This window comes from Eretmochelys imbricata, chromosome 2 (genome assembly GCF_965152235.1).
Source record: "Eretmochelys imbricata isolate rEreImb1 chromosome 2, rEreImb1.hap1, whole genome shotgun sequence".
Classification (NCBI taxonomy): Eukaryota; Metazoa; Chordata; order Testudines; family Cheloniidae; genus Eretmochelys; species Eretmochelys imbricata.
Genome location: NC_135573.1, coordinates 84,353,078 through 84,381,040, shown reverse-complemented (window position 1 = coordinate 84,381,040; position 27,963 = coordinate 84,353,078). Strand labels below are relative to the sequence as shown.

Below are 27,963 nucleotides of genomic sequence, written 5' to 3'. Positions count from 1 at the left end.
TCCCAGCAGCACTGGGGAGATCAGACTCACCTCTACCTCCGGAAGCTTCCTTCAGCTACAGGAAGCTCTGTGGTTGCTGCCTTCAGAGCCTAGCTCTGTGGGCAGCATGGAAGTGAGGGTGGCAACAGCCCACAACAGCTCTGCAACCCCCCACGACCCGCTTTTGGGTTGGGACGCCCACTGTGAAATTTCAGCTGTAAATGTGCAATTGGCTAATTTTTCGTATCCTATGGTCATGAAATTGACCAGAATGGAACTTGAATTTGGTAGGGCCCAATATGTAACAGACAGCACTTACAATAAAACAAAAAGGTTTTCTTTAAGCAAGAATGGATAGTTAATGAGAAACAAGAGTCATAGAAACAAATGGTTACACTATAAAACAAAATAATAAAACACAAACTAGGACCTACACTTAATAGATATCCTTCCTATTTAATACAGTAGTCCCCCTAAAAAGGTCAGTCTGATAGGGAGCTGGCTGGTTTTCCAGGAATCAGTCTTTTATGAAATACCTCCACTCAACAAGATGTCTCCTCAGTGAATGGATGCAGAGTGTCTTTCTCCACCCTGTGACATACTGAATCAGTCTTTTGTCTTTATAACAGACCAGAGATCGCCATTTCTGTGAATAACGTTCCCTTTTTATCTCCATATGGTTTTGAATGTTTGCAATGGACTTTGATGGTTTTGACTGTTAAGAGATGGGGCCACGGTAGATTATTGAGCCTGGCATTATATCACCAGCTAACCAGGGTGCGATGACAACTCTTTCCTGATTGAACAGGCCATCACTGAGACAGATCATTCCCTAGTGACTAATTTCCAATTCAAGACCATCAGGCATAATTTTCAATATAATTACATTATTCCTTAATTATTACCTGTGCACACATTTCACAATGATTATGAGTATTGATAAATTACAGGCTTTCAGTAGAGACCTTATATGCTACCCTTTATGAATAAATACCATGAAAGAGGGGTACTGGTGTAATCAGTTTGTCAGGTCTGAGACAGGAGTTGCTTGTAAAGTACAGTGAAGCCTTTGCCAGGTGGTTTCCTCTGAGTGTCAGCAGGTCTATGAGCAATACCAAACATGCTCAAGCACAGTCCTCCTCCCCTGTCTACTGCCTGCTCTCTTTTGGTGCTGCTGCTGCCACTGGTTAAAAAAGCAAAACACTGTCTCTTGCAGGGCGTGGGGAAGGATGTGCACCATCAATAGAAACAGTTAAATTTGCTATATACTGTCAAATGCACAGTAAACACAAAAATGGGAAAAAAAAAACCCTTTCATCTCAGTTATTAGTAATCTTATAGGTTTATTGCAACATTAGTCAATACAAAGTTTTCAGATGGCAGATTTTCAAGTTGGCAATGTCCCTTTTAGCATTGGGACTTGATGTCCCATCTATAAATCCATTCCAGGTCATTTTTCAGAATGGTAGCGCTGTATCTTAAACCCATTAAATATTTCTAGGAGGAGCACAAGTAACGTGAACACCTCCTACTAGTTACAGAGGGATTAAAATTAAATTTGTTCTCTGGGTTGTGTCTTGCCATAGTTGCATAAATGGATAACAAGGAAAGTAAAAACAAATCCATTACTTTATTTGCAAATAATTTGATTAACCTCTTAATTTGTTTTATAGAATGATGCACATACTAAAAACTAAAAGGAAGCTATGTACATTTGTAAAAGAGTCTATGAAACATAACAGCAATTCAGCTAACAAGGAAATCTCTGACAGGTGATGCCTACATTGAAGGACGGATGCCTCTAGAGCTCTGCAAATTCAAAATTTTTATCTTCTTCATCCTTTTTGAGAATTACACTGCATCAGCCTTCTTTTTATAGTTGTCTAGGATCTCTCTTAAGTTTGCCAATAAATCTTCTGACATGAATTCTTCAAAGTCTCTATCAACCTTTACATTCTGCTCACCCAGGTATTTCTGAAAGAGAGTTACAGCAAACTAGTTAAACTATTGCTTTCTCTAATAATGTTGAACGATGGTTTCTTCTTAAGTATTTGGGATTTGCGAGCTGCATGTGTTTTGAGTAATCTCAACTTCTAAATGTGAAATATTTTAAGTCATTCTATTCTTGAGGGAGACACAGGAGGAGGAGGGAGGAAGATTAAAATGGACAAGGAAGGACTACTAAATTTCAGCTGCCATTCCTGACTTCTACTGAACAAAGGATTAAACTCATCAACTTTATTATCAGAAGCTCCAAGCTCTTTTTAACAGGACTATAGATGCTATGATTGGTATTTTATTCAAAGGAGCAAACTCTTTAATACAGATGCAGTTATCCTTCGGAAAGTCCCACGTTCAGAAGGATTTCATTTTAGACAGCAACAAGTTTGACTTACCTCTACTGATACTACATGAGTAGCAATCACTTCCAACAGTCGGTTCAAATTATCACCCACTTTCCTACTCTCTTCTGTTGTCATCTGCATAACAACCTGGTATCTAAAGAATAAAAAACCCTTTCCTTAATTATACAAGTTGAACAACAGTGGAAACAGAATCACTTTACTCTGGCTGATGGTTCTTCAGAGTAATACAACTTTTTATGGGATAATTTATTTGAATTAGATCAGACTTGTTTTCTTAAACTTAACTTTGAAAAACAAGGATAATTTTTATGCTGGTCAATAAAAAGTAAAGGATCACAAGGAAAAGAAGAACAACAGAGAAAATCCTGTCTATCAGGATCAAAATACAGCTTTCCTGGATTTTTCTGGATGAATTACTGCACTCAAGTATGTCTTTACTGAACTCTGATGGATTTACACTCTCACTATAACCAAATACATCATATGAAGGTACACTGGAAGACAACTGAACACAACTATGGGGCAAACTGGTTAAATATCCTGGCAAAGCACATTTACTGTGGAGGGAAAATATTTTATAGCTCTAAGCTTGCAGAAGGAGGGTAATGATATTGAGTCTCATGAAAAATAACTGAAATGGGTACTTACTCACTTAAGGAACTATAAAAATATCATCATATAATGCTAGACATGTTAAAACTTAACACTGAATGACCTGTGCAATATATGTCAAAAACCAATCCCTAGCTGTTGTTGGACTTACTGCCGCTGAACATCATGCAACTCGTTCATAGCTTCACTGAAGCCTTCATTGATTCCACTCTCAAGTAAGTGTTTATGCTTCTCCAATAATTCCAGCTCAGTTGCACATTTTCTCTCTTTCTCTTCTGCTTCCTGTAATGGTAACACGTAAGTTAGTATTTCTATTTTTTATTTTTAAGAGACAAATTGTTCTCTCTCAATTTCCTACCAATACTCATATTAGAATTAGTAAATCAACACACTTGTAATGCCATGCTGCAGCTTATTTGGAAACCAAATGAGAGAGTTCAAGGGAGTCCCTTTGTACTGCTCTGGAGTACAACTCCCACTCCACCCTTCAACGCTTGGGTTGCTCCAGCCTTCCCTTCCAAGTCTAACAGCCAGCCCGCCCCCCCAAGTTATTTGAAGAATTAAGATAGGCAGTAGTATTCACCTCTCTCACAGTGGGAGTACTCTGGGATCCTGATTACTCCTGCACATTTCTGTGATTTTACAAGAATATCCATTTTAAGTTTTTCTTTCCCCTGTTCCTCTGTGAAAGGCTCAAACAAAACAGGCGAAAGACTGACTATACGCAGGGAAAGAGTGAAGTTGGCAATACACATAGTGCTATCAAATGCACAAAACCAACAAAAAGAATTCCCGCACTCCAGAGCTTTCAGTTCTAGTAAACTTAAATGTTACTCATAATAGCAGATAAGTCATACTTCTGCTCAAAAATTGTTGATAGTCTTTCTAATGTTTGTATAGTGTTTTGAAAGTTATATGAATAAGTATTATTACCAATATCACAGCTGTTAAATATTTTGTTGCCTGGGGGTATGTCTACACTACCCGCCGGATTGGCGGGCAGCGATCAATCCAGCAGGGGTCGATTTATCTGGCACAATAAATTGACCCCTGAGCGCTCTCCCATTGACTCCTGTACTTCACCGCCACGAGAGGTGCAGGCAGAGTTGATGGGGGAGCGGCAGCAGTCGACTCAACGTGGTGAAGACACCACGGTAAGTCGATCTAAGTAAGTCGACTTCAGCTACGTTATTCACGTAGCTGCAGTTGCTTAACTTAGATCGATTCCCCCCCACCCCAGTGTAGATCAGGGCTTACTCTAATAGCATAGTATCAATAGCCGAGTTTAGGTGTGTTGTGAGGCAAGAGTGTGATGGTCAGCTGCCTTCAACTCCTAATTAGTGCATCAGTAGCCAAGTAATGCAGACCCTTTTTGTGGTTTACAGCTCTACTAACTCTTTCAAATCTACACCTCTAACATTAACACTAGCTTATTTTGAAGTAGCATTTTTTCCTGTGCATCACTCTCTCTCAGAAATATAGTTCTCAGGGCAAGAACAAACATAAGAGAAGGGGTTGCTATATAAGGTGACAGGTGCCAAAGCAGTAATGGGGATGTTAAGGGGACCACTCAGTCAACAGGAGGGCTCTTTTTTGTTACCAAACATGTTCTACTGGATGTTAGATCAAGACTTTCTTCAGCGCTGAAGTCTCAATTATGTATCAGTTTGTTTATGACTGTGACAGCACCAATAAGACTCAAATGGCCAGTCAGAACACAACTTTAGATTCTCACTATCCAAATCCCTCATTGAATTTGTCTCAGTTTATAAATAGTGCCTACCTTAAGCTTCTGGTGGTAAAGGTCATCCAGCTTTTGGGCCTCTTCCTTAAGCATTTTAACACTGCTTTTCTTTTCTAATACCATTGTGTTCACCTGCAAGTACACAGTTGGTTAAAAAAGTCCAGCAGTAGTCCTTCAAAAATTCCAACCTGCAATTTTGAGTACTTTCCACCTCCACAGAAAATATATACATAGAAACCACATCCCCCCATGATTCTTATTTCAACTCCCAAAAATGAATACTTATATCAACTCCTATTATGTACCAGTGTAAGGAATAATTGTTAGTGACAAAAACTATGTATACAGAGAGAATTGTACCCTTTGCCTTCAGTATTACCTCTGATTAAGTGGGGATGGAGGTTGGGGGAAGAGGTGAAAATAAGCTACTTCAAAAACAGGTCTTAATATTCTTAATATGAATAACTATTAGAAAACTAATATAAACTTTGACAAGCCATATTTTCTGTGTACAAAACATTTCCTGAACAAGAGAATTTTGTAATAGGTGTCCTATTAAAAGTGCTTCTTAAAGTGGCAGCAAACTTAGCAGCATGTTATTTCATCAGAAATTTCAAGAACAATTCTTCTATCTGATGCAGTACCAGTTTTGAATGCTCATTTGTTGGCTCCTCCTCCAGACAGGTCTACACTTTTTTTTTAAATGCTGCTCCTGTTAGCTAATACATATATATTATGTGTAGTATACACCACATTAATGGATATTATGCCTTCAGTATTCATATACATTATATATATATATATATATGTGTTGGGAAGTTATAGTAACTGAATGTATTATACTATTCTTTCCACAATTCTGTTCACCCATGTCAAGTATCCCATAACACTTTGCAAAGCTGAGTTCAGAAACTCATTAGAAAATAGGAAGCCTGTCAAAGTCAAGATACATTTGTTCTAGGTCCCAATAGAGGTACTTTCACAGGCAACTGTCTTGGAATATAGTGTCCAAAACAAAGATAAGGAAAGGTATAGGACAAGAAGTTAAGGAACTGGTGAGTTGGATCTTAGGTGATGTATAAAGTAAAGTACTTTTTAACTGGTAAACAGCCATGATATAAATGTAAGTGGTCTTGGGGCTGTATCTTTGAAGCACACCTATTGTGTGATAATCATGCTGAGAGAAAAAAGAGAGTTGTTCTCAGGAGGTGTATGTATGTCTTCCTTTTGTATTGTAGCACACTGTTTTGTATATAGACAAATTGGCTGAGCTTTGTTATTTGAGTTCTTGAGCATTTTTAATATCCAACTGCAAATATAGTCAAAATCAATTGGCTATAATATTAATCAACAACCTCTAAACATGGAATACCTTCCCCAAACTAATCCATCTTCAGGTACCTGCTAGGCCCAGTTCTACTCTGAAACCTACAACATATCAGTCAGTTAGTGATGGCTAGGTTGGGCAGAAGTCTGAGAAAGCTCATTTTACTTATTTGTTTGTCTAAAAAGAAAAAGCTTTCCAATATTTCCGCAAACTTATGTGACTGCATCTTATTTTTGTTACCCTTGACCACCCAACTTTCTCTTCTGTTAATCACTTTTGCATCTTTGAGGCATGGACCATAGGTACCTTTGTTTCGTACTGTGCCTAGTACAATATGGGGTGGGGGATGGACTGACCCTGGCAAAGGCCTTTGGGCACTACCAGAATAAAAAAAAATAAAAATAAAATGTTTTTATAATATGTAAGTGGTCAAGTGTTGGTAATGGTCTAGCAAAGCTTAATATCGAGACACCATAAGCATGTGTAGCTCACCTGTTCCAATGTATCCTCTAAACCCATTTTCTTGTGGGTAGCTTTTCTAATTTCTTCTTCTGTCCTATTTATGAGCTCCATAAGGGGAGCCTGAAATGCACATACAAAAGAAATAGCCATTTAAGAAGCGGTGCGTGTTGCAATAAGGAAATTGTCCCAGAAACCTCCAGAATTTACAATAATTTAGAATTGAACAAAACCATTATTGCTCAGAGAAAAGCCCCACCACAATTTAAAACTTCAAAGGATGGGCATCTGGAACCTCTTCAGCAAGACTCAAGCTTTCAACCAAGCCACTTTATAAGCAAAAAAGATGACTTGGGGTGGTGTGAGAGACAAAAAGAAAAAAAAAAACACCCTGAAAGTGATGTCAGTTTCTCCCCTCCCTCCCAAAATGACTTACCACTCCCACCACCCCTTATACTTTTTTTTTTTTTTTTTTACTTAGACCATCTATACATTACCATTTATTTCCTTTTGCCATTCCCGTCAGTACATCTCAAAGCACTGTACTGACGTTACATAAAGGGTAGTTTAAAACTTCCTAACAAAGTTGCTTATAAATGAAGTACTAACTCTGTTCCTAGGAGTGAAGCAGCAATAAAATGATCAGTCTTTTAAACACAATGGTGTCCACTTACATGAATATGAGTTCTGTATTTGACTAGACAGTTTGGTCCTGCTTCAGGATTAAATTTAATCTCAAAGTCATGGCCTTTAGAATTCTCTGCACTTATTGGGATTAGTTTCAGCTTACGAGCCAGCTTGTGATACTCTGCCAGTTGTGTTTCGATCTGTTCGGTTGCGGGGGGAGAGAGGAGAGGGAAAAACCAAAAATTAACAGAAATTCCAAGCATGCATCCAACTCCAAAGCCTTGCAGCAAGCTCATTGTTCTTACTATGAGTAAAAGAGTGCCCAATTGCTCCATGAGCGGACACACTTCTTGGAAATGCAAGAGTTCTAGGTTTTGTTAACTTACCAATTAGCGTTTTTGGTTTAACCACTGCGAGTCTTGTAGATTATGAAACTTCTGAGAGCCAATGTATACAAGTGAGATTGAACAGTTTCCTTATTTGACTTATTGTATTTTCTCATCATGAAGTATAACTACTCTCCAGTTTTCACTTGGGTACTGACTCTCAAAGCTAGGAGATGGATACTTATGAGTAGTTTGTAAGGCTCCAAAAAAAGGCAAACATCTGTCATAACTGCAATGCTTCTAATGTAGGGAGCAAGAGTTATGGACACTGCACATACACAATTGTATGGCCTAGCAAGTTATTTTAATGATTACTTACCTAGAGAGTTTCAAATTTGGCCTGTTTCCTGATCCCCAGGTGTTACTTAGCAACAGTGCAACATCTATTTTGTTTTTATTTCGCATTAGCTCTGAATTTTACAGCTATAAGCAAGTGCCATGTAAAGTTATACAGTGTTTGAGCAGAATTATTTTTTTTTGGTGTGCTTTGCCCAACAAGCAGCAAATTTAAAAAACTGCCATTTTAAATTAGAATACTAAGGGCCAAACTCATACTTTCAGCAGGGCTGAATTCAGTGGAATTGAGGGATGAGTTTGGTCTTAAAAGCTCAGAGAAATATTAATGCAAATTAAAGTGCTAAAATGGCATAAATTACATTAGGGATATTTAATTCCAAGAAAGTGATTTAGACAGCCAGCAACTTTGAAAACTGCCTTTCTGCATCAACATCAGTGGTTGACAGCGGTGCATACCTGCTATCCCATAGATGATGCACAAATCATTATGCATCACAAAGACATTTCCACTCCACTTGAAAGGAGAGGTGGGCAAGAACAAAAATGTTTGTTCAAGATAAGAATAAATACAGACACTTTTAACAGATTAAAAATGATAAGACACATTACTGCTATTGTTAAATTAATTTAGGAAACTAATTGGCAGTAGTGTCTTAAATTTCAGTTTTTGACTAATCTTGAATTAAGTTTTAAGGATGCAAACTGACAATTGCCTCTCTCAGATAGTAGTGCTTTCACATACCGCCTCTTTTCCTTTAGCATATTTCATCTCTTCATTCCATAATTGGTGTTCTTCTGCCTCCAGTTCCTTGGTCAGCTTGTTGATGGTTTGCTGCAGTTCATCCCTTTCATGATTTATTCTCTCAATGTCTGCAACTGAGTACTTCTGGTTATCAAAGATGTGCTGGAGACGTGCATTCTCCTGCTTCATCGCTTCAACTTCCATTTCTGAATTTACAAAATGTTTTTTTAGATCTATTAGAAACTCAGACTAGTTAATGGCTGTGTAAGCATTATAACTACTCCATATTAGTTCATACTTTGCTTTCTTAAAAGTTTCCTAATTTAATACCTGATGTATCTTTCTGAGCCCTGGAGCTAACATCTCTAATGTGATCTAATTCAGCAATACTATAACTTTTAGCAAAAGTGATTGTTTCAGAAGTTTGGGCAATTTCTAGTTAAAACAAGTTAGAATCAGATGTTTTGCCAATTAAATATTAATATGGAAAGGAAATCACTAAATATACACTAAAATTAATAATAGAATCTTACATTTAGAAGGATTATTTTTGTATAAAAAGGATCCCCAAATGCTTTACAAACAACATAGGGATGCTTTCACTCAGTTTTGAAGTAAACCTAACTCTAGACCAGTGTTCTCAAGCTTTTTGTACTGGTGTCTCCTTTCACACAACAAACCTCTGAGTGCAGCTATCCTTATAAATTAAAAGCGTGTAATAACTTCATGACCGCCAATTTGAGAACCTGTGTTCTAGATGTTGAAATAAATAAATAAAAAAATCAGGATCAACTAATAGGTTCTTAATTATCAGCCTATGCATTTTTTAAAAGTGATGCATACGTTGGTCTGGGAAATAATCACTCACTTGCCATTTCCTCACCACACCCTCTTCAGAGCCTATAGAGTGGCTACAAATCTAATAAAATCTGTTTTGTTAGGAATATATATAGGAAAGTTTCTCTGTAGGATCATGATATGCACAATAAATATTTCACACTCTTAAAGCTGAACTAAGTTGTTTTTAGCATGGTCAACCATTTGTGAACAGTGCTTCTTCCTCACCTGCTGTTTCAAGTTCCCCATTAATTCCTTTCACTTTCTGGTCAAGGATGGTTGCATGAGACTCCAGATTAACCATGTAAGCCTGATATTTCTGAACATCTGCTTGCAAAGAAGATTTCAGTTTTTTCAATGACACTAAACGATCCTTTTGTGGGGAGGAGAAGGGGAGGGAAAAAAAAACACCAACCTCTCACTTAGAGAATTTGTAGAAATAAAATCATTTTTACTTTCTACGCAGGACTGTGCCGTGACGACAAGAAGCTTTGCTAGGCTGATGAAGTTTTCCTTTATACTCGCTCCCTCTTTTTAGCAGTTGACTTAACTTGCCCAAAGCCTTAGGCATTCCCAACAGCTTTATTAACCTCAAACATTTCAATCTAAAAGCCTCTGATACTTTTGTTTGTATCACAACAACACTTAGAAGCCTGTATCAAGGATAAGGGCCCAGTAGTGCTAGGCACTGAACAACAAGCAATAAGCTAGTTCCACCTCAGAGACCTTGCAATTTAGGGTTATGACAAGACACAACAGATGGTGGAAACAGGGGAGAGGGGACAACATTTTGAACAGGAGAAGTACAGAAACTCCTCACTTAAAGTCCTCCCGGTTAATGTTGTTTCCTTATTACCTTGCTGATCAATTAGGGAACATGCTCATTTAAAGTTGCGCAATGCTCCCTTATAACGTTGTTTGGCAGCCACCTGCTTTGTCCACTGCTTGCAGAAAGAGTAGCCCGTTGGAGCTAGCCGCGGGGGGGGGAGGGGGGCAGGAGCTTGGAACCAGGGTGGATCGGCAACCCCCCTAAATTCCCAGTGTAGCAGCCACCCAGCAGGCTATCAATTGCCAGGCAGTTCAACTGTCCCTCCCCCCACTGCCATGTGCTGCTCCTGCCCTCTGCCTTGGAGCTGCTCCCAGGAGCCTACTGCTTGCTGTGCGGGGAGGTGAGGGGGTGTGCTAATGTCAGGGGGTAAAGGAGCAGGGAGGAGGGGGATACCATTGGGCCATCCACACAGAGCGTGTGGTGCGGGGGGGGTGAAGGGATGGGACATGGCAGGACAGGGGTCAGGGAGCTTGCTGGCAGCAGCTGCTGTCTCAACTTGCTGATCTACTTAAAAAGGCAATGTACTTAGAGTGGAGTCAGCATACTTAAAGGGGCAATACACGTCTCTCTCTCTCATACATGGTGTGTGTCTCTGTCTGCCATGCTGTCACCCCTCCCTCCATTTGTGCTGCCTTGTAGAGCGTGAGGCTACATTAACAACGTGTTAACTCTTGAGGGCTCAGCCTAGTGCTAGTTCATCATTTAGCAGTAAGGCGTTCCCTGGGAAATATTCCTCTTCTACCCTTTGACTCCACCACCTCAATCAAGCTTCACAATCATCATTGCTGTGTTCTGTATTAAATTGCTTAAAAAAAACTTATATTGTGTATATATATATATATATATATATATAAAAATATAAAATATAGTCTTTTGTCTGGCGAAAAAAATTTCCCTGGAACCTATTTACAATAATTCTTATGGGGAAATTGCATTCGCTTAACATTGTTTTGTTTAAAGTAGCATTTTTCAGGAACATAATTACAACGTTAAAGCGGCAAAGAGTCCTCTGGCACCTTATAGACTAACAGATGTATGGGAGCATAAGCTTTCGTGAGTGAATACCCACTTCGTCAGATGCATGTCGTGGAAATTTCCAGAGGCAGGTATAAATATGCAAGCAAGAATCAGGCTAGGGATAACGAGGTTAGCTCAATCAGGGAGGATGAAGCCCTCTTCTAGCAGTTGAAGTGTGAACACCAAGGGAGGAGAAACTGCTTTTGTAGTTGGCTAGCCATTGACAGTCTTTGTTTAATCCTGAGCTGATTGTGTCAAATTTGCAAATGAACTGAAGCTCAGCAGTTTTTTTTTGAAGTCTGGTCCTGAAGTTTTTTTGCTGCAGGATGGCTACCTTTAAATCTGCTATTGTGTGTCCAGGGAGATTGAAACGTTCTGCTACAGGTTTTTATACACTGCCATTCCTAATCTCTGATTTGTGTCCATTTATCCTCTTACGTAGGGACTGCCCAGTTTGGCCAATGTACATAGCAGAGGGGCATGGCTGGCACATGATGGCGTAGACTATGTTGGTGGACGTGCAGGTGAATGAACCGGTGATGGTGTGGCTGATCTGGTCCTCATCCTCCCTGATTGAACTAACTTCGTTATCCCTAGCCTGATTCTTGCTTGCATATTTATACCTGCCTCTGAAAATTTCCACTACATGCATCCAACAAAGTGGGTATTCACCCACGAAAGCTTATGCTCCAATATGTCTGTTAGTCTATAAGGTGCCACAGGACTCTTTGCTGCTTTTACAGATCCAGACTAACATGGCTATCCCTCTGATACAACATTAAGTGAGGAGTTACTGTAGTCTCAGTTTCCCAGTTTCCTAGCTACTGAGCCAATTTATATTTCAGTATATTATATATATTTAAAATACTTAAACTGACTTTTCAAATACACAATGCTTTCTTACAAAACAAACATTTTGATAAGTTGCTGCCACTTGTCCCATACTCTTCTCCCCCCAAAACCCTCTGGATATTAAGTCCTTGGAGAGAAATCCTGTTGGATAAACAGTGCTTAGAATTACATTGGCTAAACTGTGAACATTGCAAAGTCTTCCATTATTTGAAAGTATCTACACAATACCCAACTGTGACTCAAGCCTTCCCAATAAAATGTTTTATATTGCATTGATATAGAGCAAATGATATCCAGGGCCAGCGTGAGTCACTTGGAACATCTGAAGGAATATTTACATTTTATTCTAGCATGAAATAGCCACATCAGTTTGCCCGTCTTACTGTTGTGTTATCAATGCTTTGCTATGGAAATATTATTTCCAAGGAATGTGAGCGGGGACCCGGAATATCAATATAAATCAAGTTAAAAAACAGCTCCCCTTCACTTATTTGGGTATATTTACTAACCGGCTCACTTTCCCTTTCTTTTTCTAGTCTTGCAATCTCTTCTTGCAACCTTTTATTTTCTGCTGCTAGAGCCTCCACCTGGAATTCATCTACATTAAACAAATCCTCTGCAAGGAAACAAAAAAAGGTTAGACTGCTCTCGTAAAACATCAACATCCATACTGCATAATACCAATGCAGTTGCTTTTATTATAGCACACCAGACACCCAGGCTTTGAATAGACACACTTATCAAAAGGTTATAATTTTTATTTAATTCTTATCACACAATCTAGAACATAGACAAAAAAATAAATATAAAATTAATCCAAGTGAGTTCTTGCCTATGTCAGATATATGCAGAAGCTCTACCATGTGGCGAGTTCCAGTAAACAGGGATTCTCAAACTTTTTGAAATGATTACTACACATAATTGTAGTAGAATGTTCACCTCATGAACCAAGTCTCTCAAAACTTCTCAAGTATAGCCCCATTTGTGACTGTGGAATATGTTACTTATGTAAAAACTGTGATAAATGTGGGGGGAAATGGTCACTTACTCACTCTGCTCCTCTAACAATGATTCTCTTCTTTTCCTCCCAGGTGCCTCCCAACAATTTGATTTGTCCCTTCCCTTGCTCCTTGCACATGCTGGACAGCTGCCTGGTTCTCTTTCCTTTTGAACTTTCCCCTCTCACTGATAACTCATGTCTCCTCTCCTACTAATGGCTCCATTAGCAGGCAACTCCAGTCCTATTGGTGGCTCTAGTCTGAGAGTGGCTCCTATGTAAACAGCAGCCACTGAGGGACTGAGTGAGGTTGTCTCCTTGTTTTCAGCGGTTTCGACAGGCTCTCTGTTGGATGCCTGTAGAAGCAGGTGAAAACAGGGAGCTGCACCATACAACTTGCCAACACTCTGCAGACCATCAGCAAGTACTTCACAGGTCAGTTTGAGAAGCTCTGCAATACAGTGTGGAACCATACAGGTCCTGAAAAGAGACTGCAGAAGTGGAACCTTCTTACTCATCTGATCTGCTGTCTATATGTATTCAGTCACATCTGCATCTTTTAGTGAGAAAAGGAACTTTGTATTGCCTTTTATTTGTCAGCCCTGCTGAGCCAGAGGTAAGAATGAGCAGCAAATGCTATTTCATCTGTGCATCAACAGCATTGCATAATGCATTCCAATAACTTACACCCATACAACACCACTGATAACACAGGATTGCATGAGTATTGCTGAGGGCATAGGGTGACCAGCCTGTATTACTGGGGATGATACATAAGATGAAGACAACCTCATCTGACTCTCAGAGCCCAGGCTGAGTTTGCATGGTTGGCAGTTTGGAGGGGGGAAAAAATCCATCCTTTTATTTTCATATCTAATTTGCAAACAAGAGAGAAATATGGAATCAACCTTTTAGTTACAACTAGGCACTTTACAGAGAAGAATTTCACTTTTAATTGAAACAATTTATGGCCAAATATAGACTAACTCCTTCCCCCCCACCCCCGACACACACACACAAAACTTACTTAGCTTTGACTGCACTTCTGCATCAAACTCCTCAAAAGTGTCTCCACCCTTCATGAAGTGCTCATAGCACTTTACAGTGTAGTCCATAAAGAGCTGAAAATACAATTTAAAAAACTTGCATAAAGGAAAGCCAAAAGCTTCTAAGCATCTGGATATCCAGTTCCATCCCGCAAGTGGAATTAAACTGAACATTTTAATCAAAAAGATCTGTTATCAGTTTATTTACTAAGCACTGTCCATGTGCTCCACTCTTTACAATACAGACAGATGGGGTCTGGCCCAAGGGATTTACATTCTAAATTAAAAAACAGAATACAGTTCATACTTACTATACACCAACTGATCAGATGACCATTAACTCTTAGAACTGTTTGTTTTAATCCTGTTAGGATATTTTTAAATAGTTTGAATGAAGATAGCATAACTATATGGTGCATAGGAAAGAAACTATTCTAAGTATAAAAAAAAAGGGTACAAAGATGAGAATGCAGAAGAATACAAAAAGCATGGTAAGAGGCAATGGAGTGAAAACAAGAACAGGATGAAAATAAAGTGATGTAAGCCAGAGCAGAGTTCAGAAGTTTGAAGGCAAGGTCCAAAAACTTGACTTTCAGATAGCAAATGAAAGGATTTAAATAGGGACTTATATGGTACATCAGAGGCATGAGGGGAAATTTTTTTGAAGCAACATTCTGCATGGCCTGGAGGAGAGCAAAGAGAGAAACCAGCAAGGTGTAAGTAAATGAGGCAGAATGGATGAGGATTCAATGGTACATAATGGGGAAGAGGAAAAATTAGAGGCAAAAGGATGAGTTCAGTTTGAGCTGAAGAGGGAGAGGAGCAGGAGTAATAGTCATCAACCAAAATGCTCAAGAAATTTGGGAAAAAACAAGAAGTGAGCATGGAGAGCAAAGCATGAAGAGAAAACCCATATAAGAGTGAATCCAAGTGGGAGGAGTAATCAACCACATTAACAAAAGAGGAGTCTAGGCAAGCAGCTTTTTGGTGTGGCTATGAGGTCTTTGGTGACCTTGATAAGACATTTAAATGGTGCAGCAGAACTGGATTTAAGGGAATTAAAGACAGAAAGAATAGATTGTGTATTCAATTGAATTTAGATGCAAAGGAGAAGGGAGGAAGCTGACGTGGTATTTGCAGAGGTAAGTGCGGACAAAAAAGTCTATTTTTTGGTGGTTTTGTTTGTTTTAAAAATAAGATGTATGAGGGATGATCTGATATAGTCCCCTGACAGATGATGTAGCCTGTATTGTTGGGGAGCGTGTCCATGTAATCCAGGAATCCCCAAAGATTGTAATCGGTTAGCAATTTTAAACTGCAGTTCTCTCAAGAGCAACTGAAAGTGGTATTGTGTGTCTTTTGTTTGTACGTTAACTCCAGCTCATATTTGTTCAGTTTACAGAGGTTTTATATTTTAAACAGTTTTTTCCATTGCAACTGCCAGCCCAGCAACCTCACCCCAGGATCCAAAATTCATCCAAGGTTCTTTCTTGCTTGTACATCACTGCTAATAACAATTCTATAGGTCCAATTATGCCCTCTGTCAAACTGTGCAACCCCACTGAAAAGTACTGCATAGCTTTAACTCAGGGTAGAACTTTTATTACTGATGATAAGAGGAGGAAAGAATGAAGCTTGGTTTTTAGATCTGGGGTTAGGTTGTAGGGCTAGCAGCTAGAAAAAAGTTTTACTCAGTTTTAATGTAAAAATGAAGATCTGAACTGGCAACATTTGTGACTAAAGGACCTCTTGATGCCAACTGGCAGAGGGCCCGGGATAAAGGGATCCCCTGGGTTCACCAAAAGAATTTCATGGAAGATCTCTAATGAAAGCCAGTCCACTGGTCATCATAATCATTGACAGATGTACATACAGGAAATATGTGAGGAATTATGAATATATGCTGAAAATTATGTTGTATAGGTCTGGTAGTTAAAGGCAGATCACTCAAGGATACAGTACCTGGAGACAAACTTCTCCAGATAGAAGATGGGAGACACTTATCTCCCTGGTGGACCATTCAGTATCCAGTATCTCACAATAGAAGTCTATTAGCATACTGATTCAAATGCTAATGAAGAACTTATGGAGACTTTAGAAGAGAATTAACAGGAAGAGGTAAATGAGGATTAGGGTTGCCAATTTTGATTGGATGTATTCCGGGAGGTTTCATCACATGACAATCTTTAATTAAAGATTAATCTTTAATTCCTGAAGTCTCCAGGACAACTCTGAAGGGTTGGCAACCCTAATGGGGATGGACAGTTGTGGGGAGTGGAAGGGAATGGAGAAGCAGGGTGGATGAGGAACCCTGTTTTCAGGTGAAAAAAAATCAAAGGTTTGGTCTGGTATATTTGGGGATGCAGAGACACACCCTGTCATCTTTTAATCTGTAAAGTCAAGCTGCCAGTGGGCTTGATTTTATAAAAGGGAGATCTCAGCCATCCTGGCTGAAAATTCTTAAAAAGGACTTAGGGTAAGCTCTCCCACAGCAGAAAGAGACCGTCCTGTGAATTAGGTTTAGGTCTAGAAAGTCTGTTATGATTTTGTTTTGTGTGTAACCATATTTCCAATATTCTTACTACCATTTGAATCTTTATGATCAGAGAACAAACTTATTCTGGTTTTTCCTATACATATATCTGAGTGCTGTGGGTTAAGTGGGAAGGCAGGTAATCCTGAATTAAAACTAGTAAAATGGTGTGTACTATTCCCTTGGGAGCAGTGAATCTCAGAGTTCTGTGAGTGTTCAGTGGAATAGGGGCTGGACACTCCAGAGGGATGCTTGAAAGACTTGGGGGTTGGCATGTGCCTATTGCTAACCTATGCAAAGAAATTGAGGCCTAGGGAGGCCTGGAAGGCAGTGCTTGTGTTGCCAAAGGATGATGGAGTCAGGGAACCGATCTACATAAGGCACAGACAAGACTACTTCATGCTAAGGGCAGATGGTGGTGAGGTGCCGCACAATCCTGTGAAACGTCACCCCCATAAGAAAGAAACCCTACCTTTTTTAAATGGAGTTACTGTTCATAACAGTATTGCAATTTAATAAGAAAAGAATCAAGTTCCAAATACAGGAAATCTTTTGGACTTTGCCAAGAGAGGAAAATGAAAAGCAGGATGACAATCCTCTCTTCTCTCCTCCCCACCCCTCCTGAGGAGCAGAAGCACTCTGTGACAGAATCATAAAAACAAAGGATTCCTATTTTAATTTAACAAACAGTTTCCATCCTGAAGTGGAACACTTAGACTATTAATCTGGTGTTAATCCACATTCAGGGGAGTAGTTTTAGCTGTAATTTACCAGTGCCCAGACAAAAGGAGGATGAGTGCCTTTCCTAAGAAATTTATTTTATTTTAAAAATTAATTTAGGTTGAGGTAAACAGTCCAGCCAATAATCGAGAAAATACAATAAAGCTTATGCTGCAGACATAACGTAGTACAATCTTACAATTTTAAAAAAATAAGGAGACACTAGTACAAACTGTTACTTTCTTAAGCTAATTTACATTGTATTTATGATTTTGTGAAAAATAGCATTAAAGATGTAAGACTGACCAAGAAAACTGAAAGCCGAATTAAACTAGCTTAAGTTATACACATTGTCTTATGACAGTATACTTCAGAATCTAGGTCAGAGGTCCCCAAACTGTGGGGCGTGCCCCCTTAGGGGTGGAAAAACATTCAAGGGGGCGTAGTGGGGCCAGGGGGGAAGAGAGGGAGCGCCACCCCGTCCAGCTCCACTCTAGCTCTGCTCTGGCCCTGCCCCCAGCCAGGATCCCGGCTTCCAGCCCCATCCCAAGCCTCGGCCCTCAACCGTAGTCCAGCTGCACCTCTGCACCCGGCCCCAGTCCTCACTCCTGCCCCCAGCCTCAGTCCTGTTCCTGGCCCCAGACCTGCCTCCAGCCTCAGCCCCTTTTACCCCTGTTGCCCCCACTCCCCCCCCCCCCCCCGGAACCACAGCCATGCCAGCCCTGGCTCGAGGGGGTAGCGGGTAGGGGAGACGCGACCCTGAAAATTGTGGGGACCACTGCTCTAGATGATCAGTTACTATAGTCACTGGTAAATTATTTTGGTACCTTATGATGTACAATGCCATCTTCTGTTTCTCCTTCCCAGGTCTGTCCTTCATCAAAGGGTGTGTTTTCCCTCATGGCAGAATACAACTAGAAGGGGAATTAATGGCATATGAAATTAATAGTACTCCAGAGAATGCAGTCTGTGAAGACCTCTACCAGTTGCTGGATTACAGTATCACATTAATTTTAAGAAAAAGTCCATGGATGCAGAATTAGCATCACTGGACCAGTATCTCCTTTTTTTGGAGGTGGTTTCTAAATAGCAGCAGTGAAAATACCAAGTTTTGTTAGTTTAATTCTGCTGTTATGTTGCCAAGCTAAGTCTCGCAAGAGAGGCAAAAGAACTGTCTGGAGACTCCATATAACAAAATTGTATCATTTAACCTTCTGAATGTAAGCCAAATGTATCTTTGCAGCCATAAATACTGGAAGTTTTAGGGTTGGCTTTTCAAGAGTGCTCAAGACACAGGCATACACATCCCATTGTGGGACAGGTGTCCTGCATATTGAAAATCCCACCCTTACAGTTTAAATTTAATAAACTGAAGTAGATGGCCAAGGTCAACAGGAGCAAAAGGGAAGTTTCTCAGAAGCAAGTGGATTTTTCAAGCCCTATCTTACATACCCACTTTGAACTGAGTCTAGATTTTTTTAAGTGTTCATATATTTCATTTTTACTTACATGTAGGTACCTTGTTTTAGTGTAGGTATTAATCAACATCACAAGTTAGCTTAACAAGAAGTGTAAATATAAAATTAAAATCAAGTCATATGATATAGCATTATAAAAATAAGGCTAAAGTCTAGCTCTTATGTTACATCATCACTAACAATGTCATCTGGCAATTTTTTTTTTGCTTTCTTATTGTAGTGTTAAGGCTACTTCAAAAGTCACTTAAGATACCTCTAACATTCTATCCTACAACAACACTCCATACATGAAAACAAAGTTATTCTGCTCAGTGAAGTCAGATAGTACCTTGACACAATCGATTAGCCAAACCAAAGCTGCTACAATCTGAGGCCAGGTGTGTGGAGCCCCCACTGTGTATATAGAGCTTTTTGACAATGCAAAGGGATACCTACAATGAAAAAGAATCAGAGCATTTTTCAAATAAAAGTTTTGTTCTGGTAAAAATACCCTGACTACACAAAATGGCATTCTTACATACACCTTGAGGCGAACCTTACCAATAAAAGGAAGGATGTGCTTCTACAGAGCAGCTACAGAAGAGCAAAATAGATTCTATTTTACATCATGCATAAAAAAAAAAAACAGCTAAGTTCCAAAAGCAGAATATTGCAGCTGGTGATGACAGGAGTTTAATGTCTTCTTGGAGTGAGGAGGTGGCGGTTTGTTGCATAGACAAAGGTAGTGCTGGAGCCAGAAGGGATGTCTTCAGACTATTCCCACAACTCCCATTTGCTCACCAGATTGCAAGACACATCCCTCCCTTTTTCCCTCTTTTTAGTCTGGTGCTGGGGGCAACTCTTGATCTTGACTCTCCTCTGCTGCTCTGCCTCCCACCTGACATCTCCCCACTCGGAATGATTCTCCCCTTTCTCCTTTTTAGGCTATTTTGAGGAGAGAGACATGCACATCAGTGCTAGAAGGCAGGAGAGGGAGCTATTTAAATAGGTGCTAGGAAAGGAGACAGAGAGGCCTGGAAGGGAGGGTGATGAGGTGAGGAAGGAAAAAAGAATTCCAACATGTGAAGTACTGACCTATCTTCTCCCTCACTGTGGGATGTGGTAATGGTGCAGGCAGGTCTGAAGCCCTAACCAAGTGGCCAAGAGAAACAGAGGAAGAGCACCCAAGTCCCCACTAAATGAAATTCTCACTTCTGGGGCTCTCTAAATGCAAGACTGGCTTTCAAAAGTGGTTGTGAACTTAAGATCATATTATGAGGCAGAAATAGCATAGTTTTCAGATCTTAGGTTGAATTTACAGTGCTGGGAGCTAAATAAAACAACATCTGTAATCTGACCAAATTTGACATGCAAGTTACTGAGAAAGTTCATAAATATATAACACCTGGATGTTGCATTGCTAACTACAGACACAGTTTGGAAATCTTATGAAATTCAATGTGTGGAAAAGTGCACAATTTCTTCTGATTTTGGATTGCAGTACGCAAAATTAGTTTAGATTTATAGGGCAATGAGCTAAAAACGTTTTGCTGGTAAAGTGTGCCAAAGTGTTTTAAATGCAAATGTTCTTTAAACACCCAGATTCAGTTTTTTTAAAAAAATGAATTATTTAAATCCATCTTCCAGCTCTGGAGACAAGTTTCTCAAACAGTCTTTTCATTACAAGAATCGTTACCATGTTTTGACAGCTACCCAGGATTGTATTCTGGTTACCTGGTCTCTAGTAAAATAGTCAGTTTCTCAGTATCACAAAGAAAGGCCATTAGAGAGCATCCTTCTTTTCAAAATTTCCACTAGGTAACAGAAACCAAAAACCTCGCGTATTTGACATGGTGAGCATGCTTGACTCAAAGATATCAATATGAACTGAGGGTAATCATCACCTTGCTACCAGCACAAGGCACCTCACAGGATGAGTTAAATGCAATTCACACTTCCTCATGAAGTTGGAAATTTGGAGACTACCAACATTTAAGATTTTTTGAAAATGTTGGACCTACTACTATTTCCAAGCAACACCTAAGATTACCATTACAACAGCTAATTGTCCAGCTTGAGTGAAACGCACCCCAAAAAACCCTCTACATTCAACAAGCCACCTCCTAAACAAAACAAACAGGACCAACAACAATACTGGGGAGGGAGTTTAAACTACACAATTTTAAGTTTTACCATGCCCTTTTACATTAAGAAATTGACAAGAATGAATTCCTGATGCATACCCAAGCTCTTTAAAGATTCTGGGGATTTCCTCTTCAAACTTAGAATCAGGAAGCTCGTAAGGGCACAGGAAGCCATAGATAAAAGTGAAGATCTTTAGGAAGTCCTTAACAGATGGAGATTGGAGTGATTTCATGGAGACATTATGGGCATAACCATTCTCTACAAGAAACTGAGAAAAGACACATGCATATTACTAGTGTATGTAGGCAGATTCTAGACAAAAGCTAGGTTTGAGGCAAAGGACAAAGGTAGATTTTGATTAACCCCATTTATGATTTAAACCAAACATTTAAAGAAAATAGCAAAATACCTCACAGAGCTGTCGGATACACTGCTGGATGAATGCCTTGTCATGAAGTGGCCTGGGATCCTTGATCTTTTCTGTACCAAACACACCATACTGACTGTTACGTGAACCTCCAGGACCACTAGTTCTAGAAACAAAAAGTTTAGATACCTGTAGACCATAACCGTAGTGTTCTTAAGCTTATTTACTTTTATTCACTTAATCACTTTTATTAAAGAATAATTACTCTGCTGTGTCATTTGTATTCTGGAACAGGTTATCCACACGGAGTTATTCTGAAATAGTTATTGCAGAATAAGTTATTCTGCATTATCTATGCTAGTCAATGTCTCCATTTAGACAAAGCCTTAGTTTTAATACTAGTTGAATAACAACAGTTAATTGGACTAATAGCCAAAACAAACAGATATAAACCTTATCCTTAGATTTAAAATATAAATTCTCATCTTCCTTACCTTCATCCTATCACGGAAGTTTTTGGTGGTCCCCATCCTCTAGCTCAGGGGTCGGCAACCTATGGCATGCGTGCCAAAGACGGCACACGAGCAATTTTTAATGGCACTCTGCTGTCTGCCACACACCTACTCTATGTGGACAGTTCCGGGACCCCAGACCGGCAGCAGGCTGAGCGGGGCTGGCAGCCGGGATCTTGGCTGGCAGGAGCCGGCGGACGGTACGCCAGACTGGCTGCGGGCTGAGCTGCTCAGCCTACTGCTGGTCTGGGGTCCTGGCCGCAGGCCCTACTCAGCCTGTTGCCGGCCTAGGTGAACGGAACCCCAGGCCGGCAGGGGGCTGAGCGGGCCAGCGGTGTAAGATCAGCATTTTACATTTAATTTTAAATGAAGCTTCTTAAACATTTTGAAAACCTTGTTTACATACGACAATAGTTTATAGTTATATAATATATAGACTTATAGAGAGAGACCTTCTAAAAAACGTTAAAATGTATTATTGGCACGCGAAACCTTAAATTAAAGTGAATAAATGAAGACTTGGCACACCACTTCTAAAAGGTTGCCAACCCCTGCTCTACCTTATTATCCCCAACTCAGGTCTAACTGAGAAAAAAATTCATGTGGGAGCAGAGCAGTACAGCCCACTAAAGACTTTTCCCATTGCCTCTCCCCTTGCTGTGGCTTCTGAGGGGAGGTCAGTGATCTGCACAGGTGCATGATCTCTGTATTGCTCGACCCTTGTGAGGAGAGATAGAGCTATGAAGCTGCTCCTCCTCCAAAGTGCCCCAAATCCATTCTTCCCCCACAGAAATCTTTCTAGGGAAAACATAAATTGCAGAAATCTTTAAAAAGTAATTGAACAGCTTTTTAAATTTACTGCACAGAGCCCTGTCATCAATACCTTTTACCAAAGAAGCTGACTTTTCTTTCTGAGGTACCAGATGCAGGTTTACTCATACTCAGCTTCCCAAAGGTTGTTCTGTCTTGCCTTAAAAAAAAGGTTTGTGTAAGTTACTGATATTACAATAAGTTCACCTTTATGCTCACTTAAGAAAACTACAGCACATATTCATAGCAGAAGGCAAGTTAGACCAGGGTGTATGGATTTGTGTCACCGATTTAATCATGATTTAAAACAGCAAACCTCAGTTTAAATCATTGATTTTAATTGTGTTTTGCATTTGTACTTTTTAATTACTGTCCTAAAGAAAGGCTGATTTTCATTGATTGGTAACCATGAAAACATACTGATTTACAACTAAATATAACCTTTACAATAAATATGCTGCTGCTTTTTGTTACCAGGAGGATACAAAATGCCTATATACATTTATTTATGCAATTATATAGCTTTAGGTACATTTACTCAGATTCTTAAATTTGACATTTTTTATTATGTTAGAAATGGTGAATGATATTTATTAGATGAACTTTGTACTTGCAATGTGTGTCAAGGTCTACTTGGGGGTAAATTCAAATTCAGTTTAAAATGCACAAAACCGGCATTCACTTTTTTATTAAATAAAACCACTTTAAATATGCTGGGTATACAAGAAAAAAAAACAACAAAAAATATTAACATGATTTGCGTTTAAAACTGACTTATTAAAAAAGGAAGTATTATCTGTAGTTAATGAATTGAATTGATTGTTTCTGGTCACTGTGTCCTGCAAGATTTTAGAACTAATAGAGATCCTCTCACGCCAAGCTTTTATTTTTAGATTGGGAAAGGAAGACAAGCTTTCTGGGTTCAGTGCCCATCTGGTTTCTTAATGCTGAACTAGTTGAATAAACTGAAGAAAACATTTTCTCTACAGTGCACCTGCAGAAAAGGCAACTGCTACTTCAACAAGCACTGGTTCCGGGTATTTACCCAGTGACAAACCACAGCACTGGTGGAACATTCTTTAAAAACTGGCAACAAACACATATTGCTTAGAATTATATTTTGCATTTAATTTAAATGATTGTAATAGAGTATAATAAATTAAGGCATTAGCACAGATTGATAATTTTAAACTGATTTTTAAAAAATAAACCTGTACTTAAATTTTAAAAAAATCAGATTTTTTTTTTTTTTTAAAAAGCACTAATTTTTATCCACCCTGAGCTAGACTAAGCATTTTAGAATTACAGCTTCTTGGTGCTGCTGACCAATTAAATATATTGTTTGGAGACTGCCACTTGTATAAAACCACTGCTGCCAGATGTTCTGTACTTGATAATGCAACAACAACAACAAAAAAAGTTAAAATATGACATTTTAGTCACATGAAAGCCAGGAAATTAAAGTTTTAGCTCCCAAAGTATCCTACATTGACCATATTTGCACGCACACATAAATTATGGCATTAAAGTTAACACCATCACACAACTTGTTGTTTATGGATCTGACCCTACAGAGACTTAGACATGCTTAACCCAGTGGGATTAACAATTAACTTTGTGAAAATCCACTCTGAATGACTTGATCAGTGACACTTACGCCTGTGGTGTCTGAAGACCCATCTTGTTGGTATCCTGCACTCTCAGAGGCATCATGGATTGTCGACCACTGCTACCAGTGGTACTCGAGCTGCGCCGCATTGTGATTAAACTACAAGGCAAATTATGTTGGTATTAGAGGAAAGTCACAGTGTCAAGGAACATCATCCTTCTTGTAACATCACAGCCAATATGTGCAGAGGCTGGATTGAACTAGGGTGGGTTGGTATCTTGGACCAGCAATTATCTGATGGCCCTATCATTCCCGAAGAAATTGAAGTTTTGTATAATAAAAGAAATAGTAAGTAAGCCTCCCAAATGTATACTGTCTGAGAACTGCAGATAGAGACTGAAACAAAAGCTTTATGAAAGGGATGACCTGCCCGATTCACCTTAGTGATGCTCTAACTCTGAATAACAGCATTAAACATTTAAAGGAACTATTTCACCAGTGTTATATGCAGTGTTAGTTCCAGGATATTAGAGAGACAAGGTGGGTGAGGTAATATCTTTTATTAGACCAACTTCCGCTGGTGAAAGAGAAAAGTTTTTGATCTACCCAGAGCTCTTCTTCAGGTCAGGGAAAATTAATCTGAGTGTCACAGCAGAATATAAAGAGGAATAGATTGTTTAGCATGAAGAGTTAACACATGTTGCAAGAGACCATTTAAAATGAAGTGGACAGTTAACACTTCTGCAGCCATAAGTCAAAAGAGGTTTATTGGATTACAGAAGGTTGTAATGAAACATAAAACCAGTATCTAATGAATCTATGATTTTTTTGGTATCTAGCAGAGTTATGAATTTAAACTCCCAAGCTCATCTTTTCAAGGTGTTGTGCAGGTTTCCTCTGGGGATGAGGACTGAGAGATCAGATATGGATTGACTGCTTTGTGAAAAGTGTTCACCTATGGGTGATAGGGTATTTTTCTCTTATTTTTCTGAGAGAGTTAATTTGAGAGTGCAGTGATTGCCTAGTTTCACCCACATTGTTGTTGTTGGGGCATTTGATGCACTGGATGAAGTACACCACATATTGTGATAGGCATCTGTAGGACATATTTCAGAGTAGCAGCCGTGTTAGTCTGTATTCGCAAAAAGAAAAGGAGTACTTGTGGCACCTTAGAGACTAACACATTTATTTGAGCATAAGCTTTCGTGAGCTACAGCTCACTTCATCGGATGCATTCGAAAAGTACTCCTTTTCTTTTTGTAGGACATATGGATCTTGAAAGATATGTTATGGGTGAGAATGGTGATTGATCATTGTAGTAGGGGAGTTATGTCTGCAAGTTTTTTATCTGTTATTCTGGCAGGGTCTGGGTTGCTTTGACTTGGTAGGTCCTAGTCTGTAGGGAGGTTGCTTCTCATGAGCATGGCAAGGTTGGGGGGAGTGTTTGAAGTCCAGAAAAGGGAGTTCCAGAAAGAAATCGTTCAGGATGTGGTCCCCATCAAGTATGGGTTATAGTTGTTTGATGATGTTTCATAGAGGTTCCAGTATGGGGTGCTAGGTGACAACTAGGCATGTGCGGTCAGTGGGGTTATTATTTCTGAATTGAAGCAGGTTCTCTCAGGCTATTTGGGTGGCCCATTCCATGATGTGATCTACTTCTCTGGTGCAGTGTCTTTGTTTGGTGAAGGAGATTTTAAGTGGGTTAAGGTGTGTATCCCATTTCCCCCCCCAGCATATTCTTGCTTAGGTGTAGATACAAGATTTTTTGACACGTCTGGGGTAGATACTGGATCTGTGAAGTTAAATCTGGTGATCCATGGATTTCTTATATATAGTTATCTGTAGGGTTCCATTGATGGAGATAACCATGATGTCCAGCAAGTTGATGCTGATATGTGAGTGTTGTAGAGAGAGAGTGATGTATGGAAAGTGGCTGTTGAAGTTGTGGTGGAAATCTATGAGGGAATTTAGGTTGTCTGTCTAGATGATGAAAACATCATTGATGCATCTCAGGTATACCATTGATTTCATGATGCATTTTTCCAGAAATTCTTCCTTGAGGTGGCCCATGAAGAGGGTGACATATTGGGGAGCCACTGTCTGTTCCCATGGTTTGGACAAAGTGTGTGTCATCGAATGTAATGTTGTTATGGAGAATGAAATGGATGAGTTTTGCGATGGGATGGATGTGTGTGTTTTGCCATCTGTCTTTTAGATATTTGAGGCAGGCAGCAATGCCGTCATGGTGAGGGATGTTGGTGTATAGGGAGGTGACATCCATGGTGGTAAATATAGTGTTCTGAGGGAAACTGTTAAAGTTGCAAAGTTCCTGGAGAAAGTCCATTGAATCTTGGAGAAAACTTGCCCTTTGTATGGTTTAAAGACAGGTTCTAGGAGTCCCGATATTGCTTCAGAAGGAATACCACACCCACATATGATATACAAGCAGGAAATCCAGGCAGATGCATCTTGGGAAGCATGTAGAAGTTCCCTGGGGTGGGTTTGTGAGGGGATGAGATTATAGATAGACATCAGCTCCACTGCAACACCAGCCTTTCAACAACTCAGGCACTCTTCTCAGGACTCTGGTAATCCTATCCTTACTTTAACATTAGGTGCACCCCAACCTTCAAGCCCCCCTCAAAGAGCATTCCCTTGCAATATCCAGACCCTGTCATTGGACACTTCCAGAAATTACCAAGTCCGCTATCGCCGAAGAGACAATGTACACACCAGCCTTTTGGCTCAGTGGAGGACGTGTACCCCACTTTAATATATTGCACTGAGATTAACCCTTTCCCCTGGGCGATCTCTTTGCTGCAGCCCGTGCGCTTTGGACGGAGACAGCTGCAAAATCCAGGCCAACCCAGGCACCTGTTGGTTTTACCCGCAACACCCTCCCCAGCCCCACAAGGCCTGCATAGCTAGTGCAGGGCAGGCCTGCCCTACTGGGGTGTGTGCGTGTGTACGGGGGGAGGTGGGAGGAGTACAGTGGTGCCTTCGGCAGCTAGTTGGCAGTAAGGCCTGTCCGTGCCCCTGGCAGGCGGAGCAGGGGCTCCACGTGACACACGCCCCCACCTCCTTCTCTCACAGGCAGAGCGGTCCTGAGTAGGGTTGCCAACTCTGACTGAAGCTATTCTGGAGGTCCCCCCAACACGACGCAATGCTGTTTTCTTAAAATACCCACTTAAGTCTCCTGGCTTGCTTTCAATAGTCACCAGCAGTTCGATACCAATTCCAGGAGACTCCAGGCCAATCCTGGAGGGTTGGCAACCCTAGTCCTAAGGAACCGGGCCGCCCCTAGGGACTCTGCCCTGGCCCCGCCAGGGAGCGGGAGCTACCAGCAACGACGCCTGCAGAGCGGGAGAGAACTTGAGCGAGAGGCTCCGGCCCCGGCCCCGGCCAGACCGCCCCGCCATCCCTAAAGGCTCCCTCCCACCCGTTGGCCGCGGCCGCACGCGCCGGAGCCACCCACTCACTGTTGTCGTTACGGCCGCCGCAACTTTTTCTTCCTCCCGTCCCAATTTCAAATCCACCCGCCACCGGCGTCTCTCGGCCTCCTACCCAATGCGCGCAGCCGAGCGTCTTACGTCAGGCGAGGGGGGAGGCTCTGCCAGTGGCAAGGAGCGCCGTCTCACGGAGGTGACGTCACTTCCGTTCTCCTCCGGAGGGTATTTGTTCTAATAGCTACGG

At 40.3% G+C, this 27,963-nt stretch overlaps 1 protein-coding gene across 3 annotated transcripts; it reads right to left on the bottom strand.

The window, feature by feature from the left end:
• Window positions 1-1,322: 1,322 nt before the first annotated feature.
• NDC80 (NDC80 kinetochore complex component) lies at window positions 1,323-27,952 on the bottom strand. Of its 3 annotated transcripts, none has more exons than XM_077810399.1 (17): window positions 27,861-27,952; window positions 24,319-24,429; window positions 22,735-22,821; window positions 21,382-21,505; window positions 21,071-21,240; window positions 19,177-19,279; window positions 18,198-18,284; window positions 14,099-14,192; window positions 12,584-12,690; window positions 9,605-9,749; window positions 8,540-8,745; window positions 7,162-7,314; window positions 6,521-6,610; window positions 4,741-4,833; window positions 3,109-3,239; window positions 2,376-2,478; window positions 1,323-1,953 (listed from the first exon to the last, which is right to left on the bottom strand). In XM_077810399.1, the coding sequence occupies exons 2-17, from the start codon at window positions 24,417-24,419 to the stop codon at window positions 1,831-1,833; spliced, it is 1,917 nt and encodes a 638-aa protein (XP_077666525.1). In that variant the 5' UTR covers window positions 24,420-24,429; window positions 27,861-27,952; the 3' UTR covers window positions 1,323-1,830. The 3 variants fall into 3 exon arrangements, with proteins under 3 accessions (XP_077666525.1, XP_077666523.1, XP_077666524.1); XM_077810397.1 differs by having other exon boundaries at window positions 27,835-27,942; XM_077810398.1 differs by lacking the exon at window positions 27,861-27,952 and adding an exon at window positions 27,750-27,826.
• Window positions 27,953-27,963: the final 11 nt, after the last annotated feature.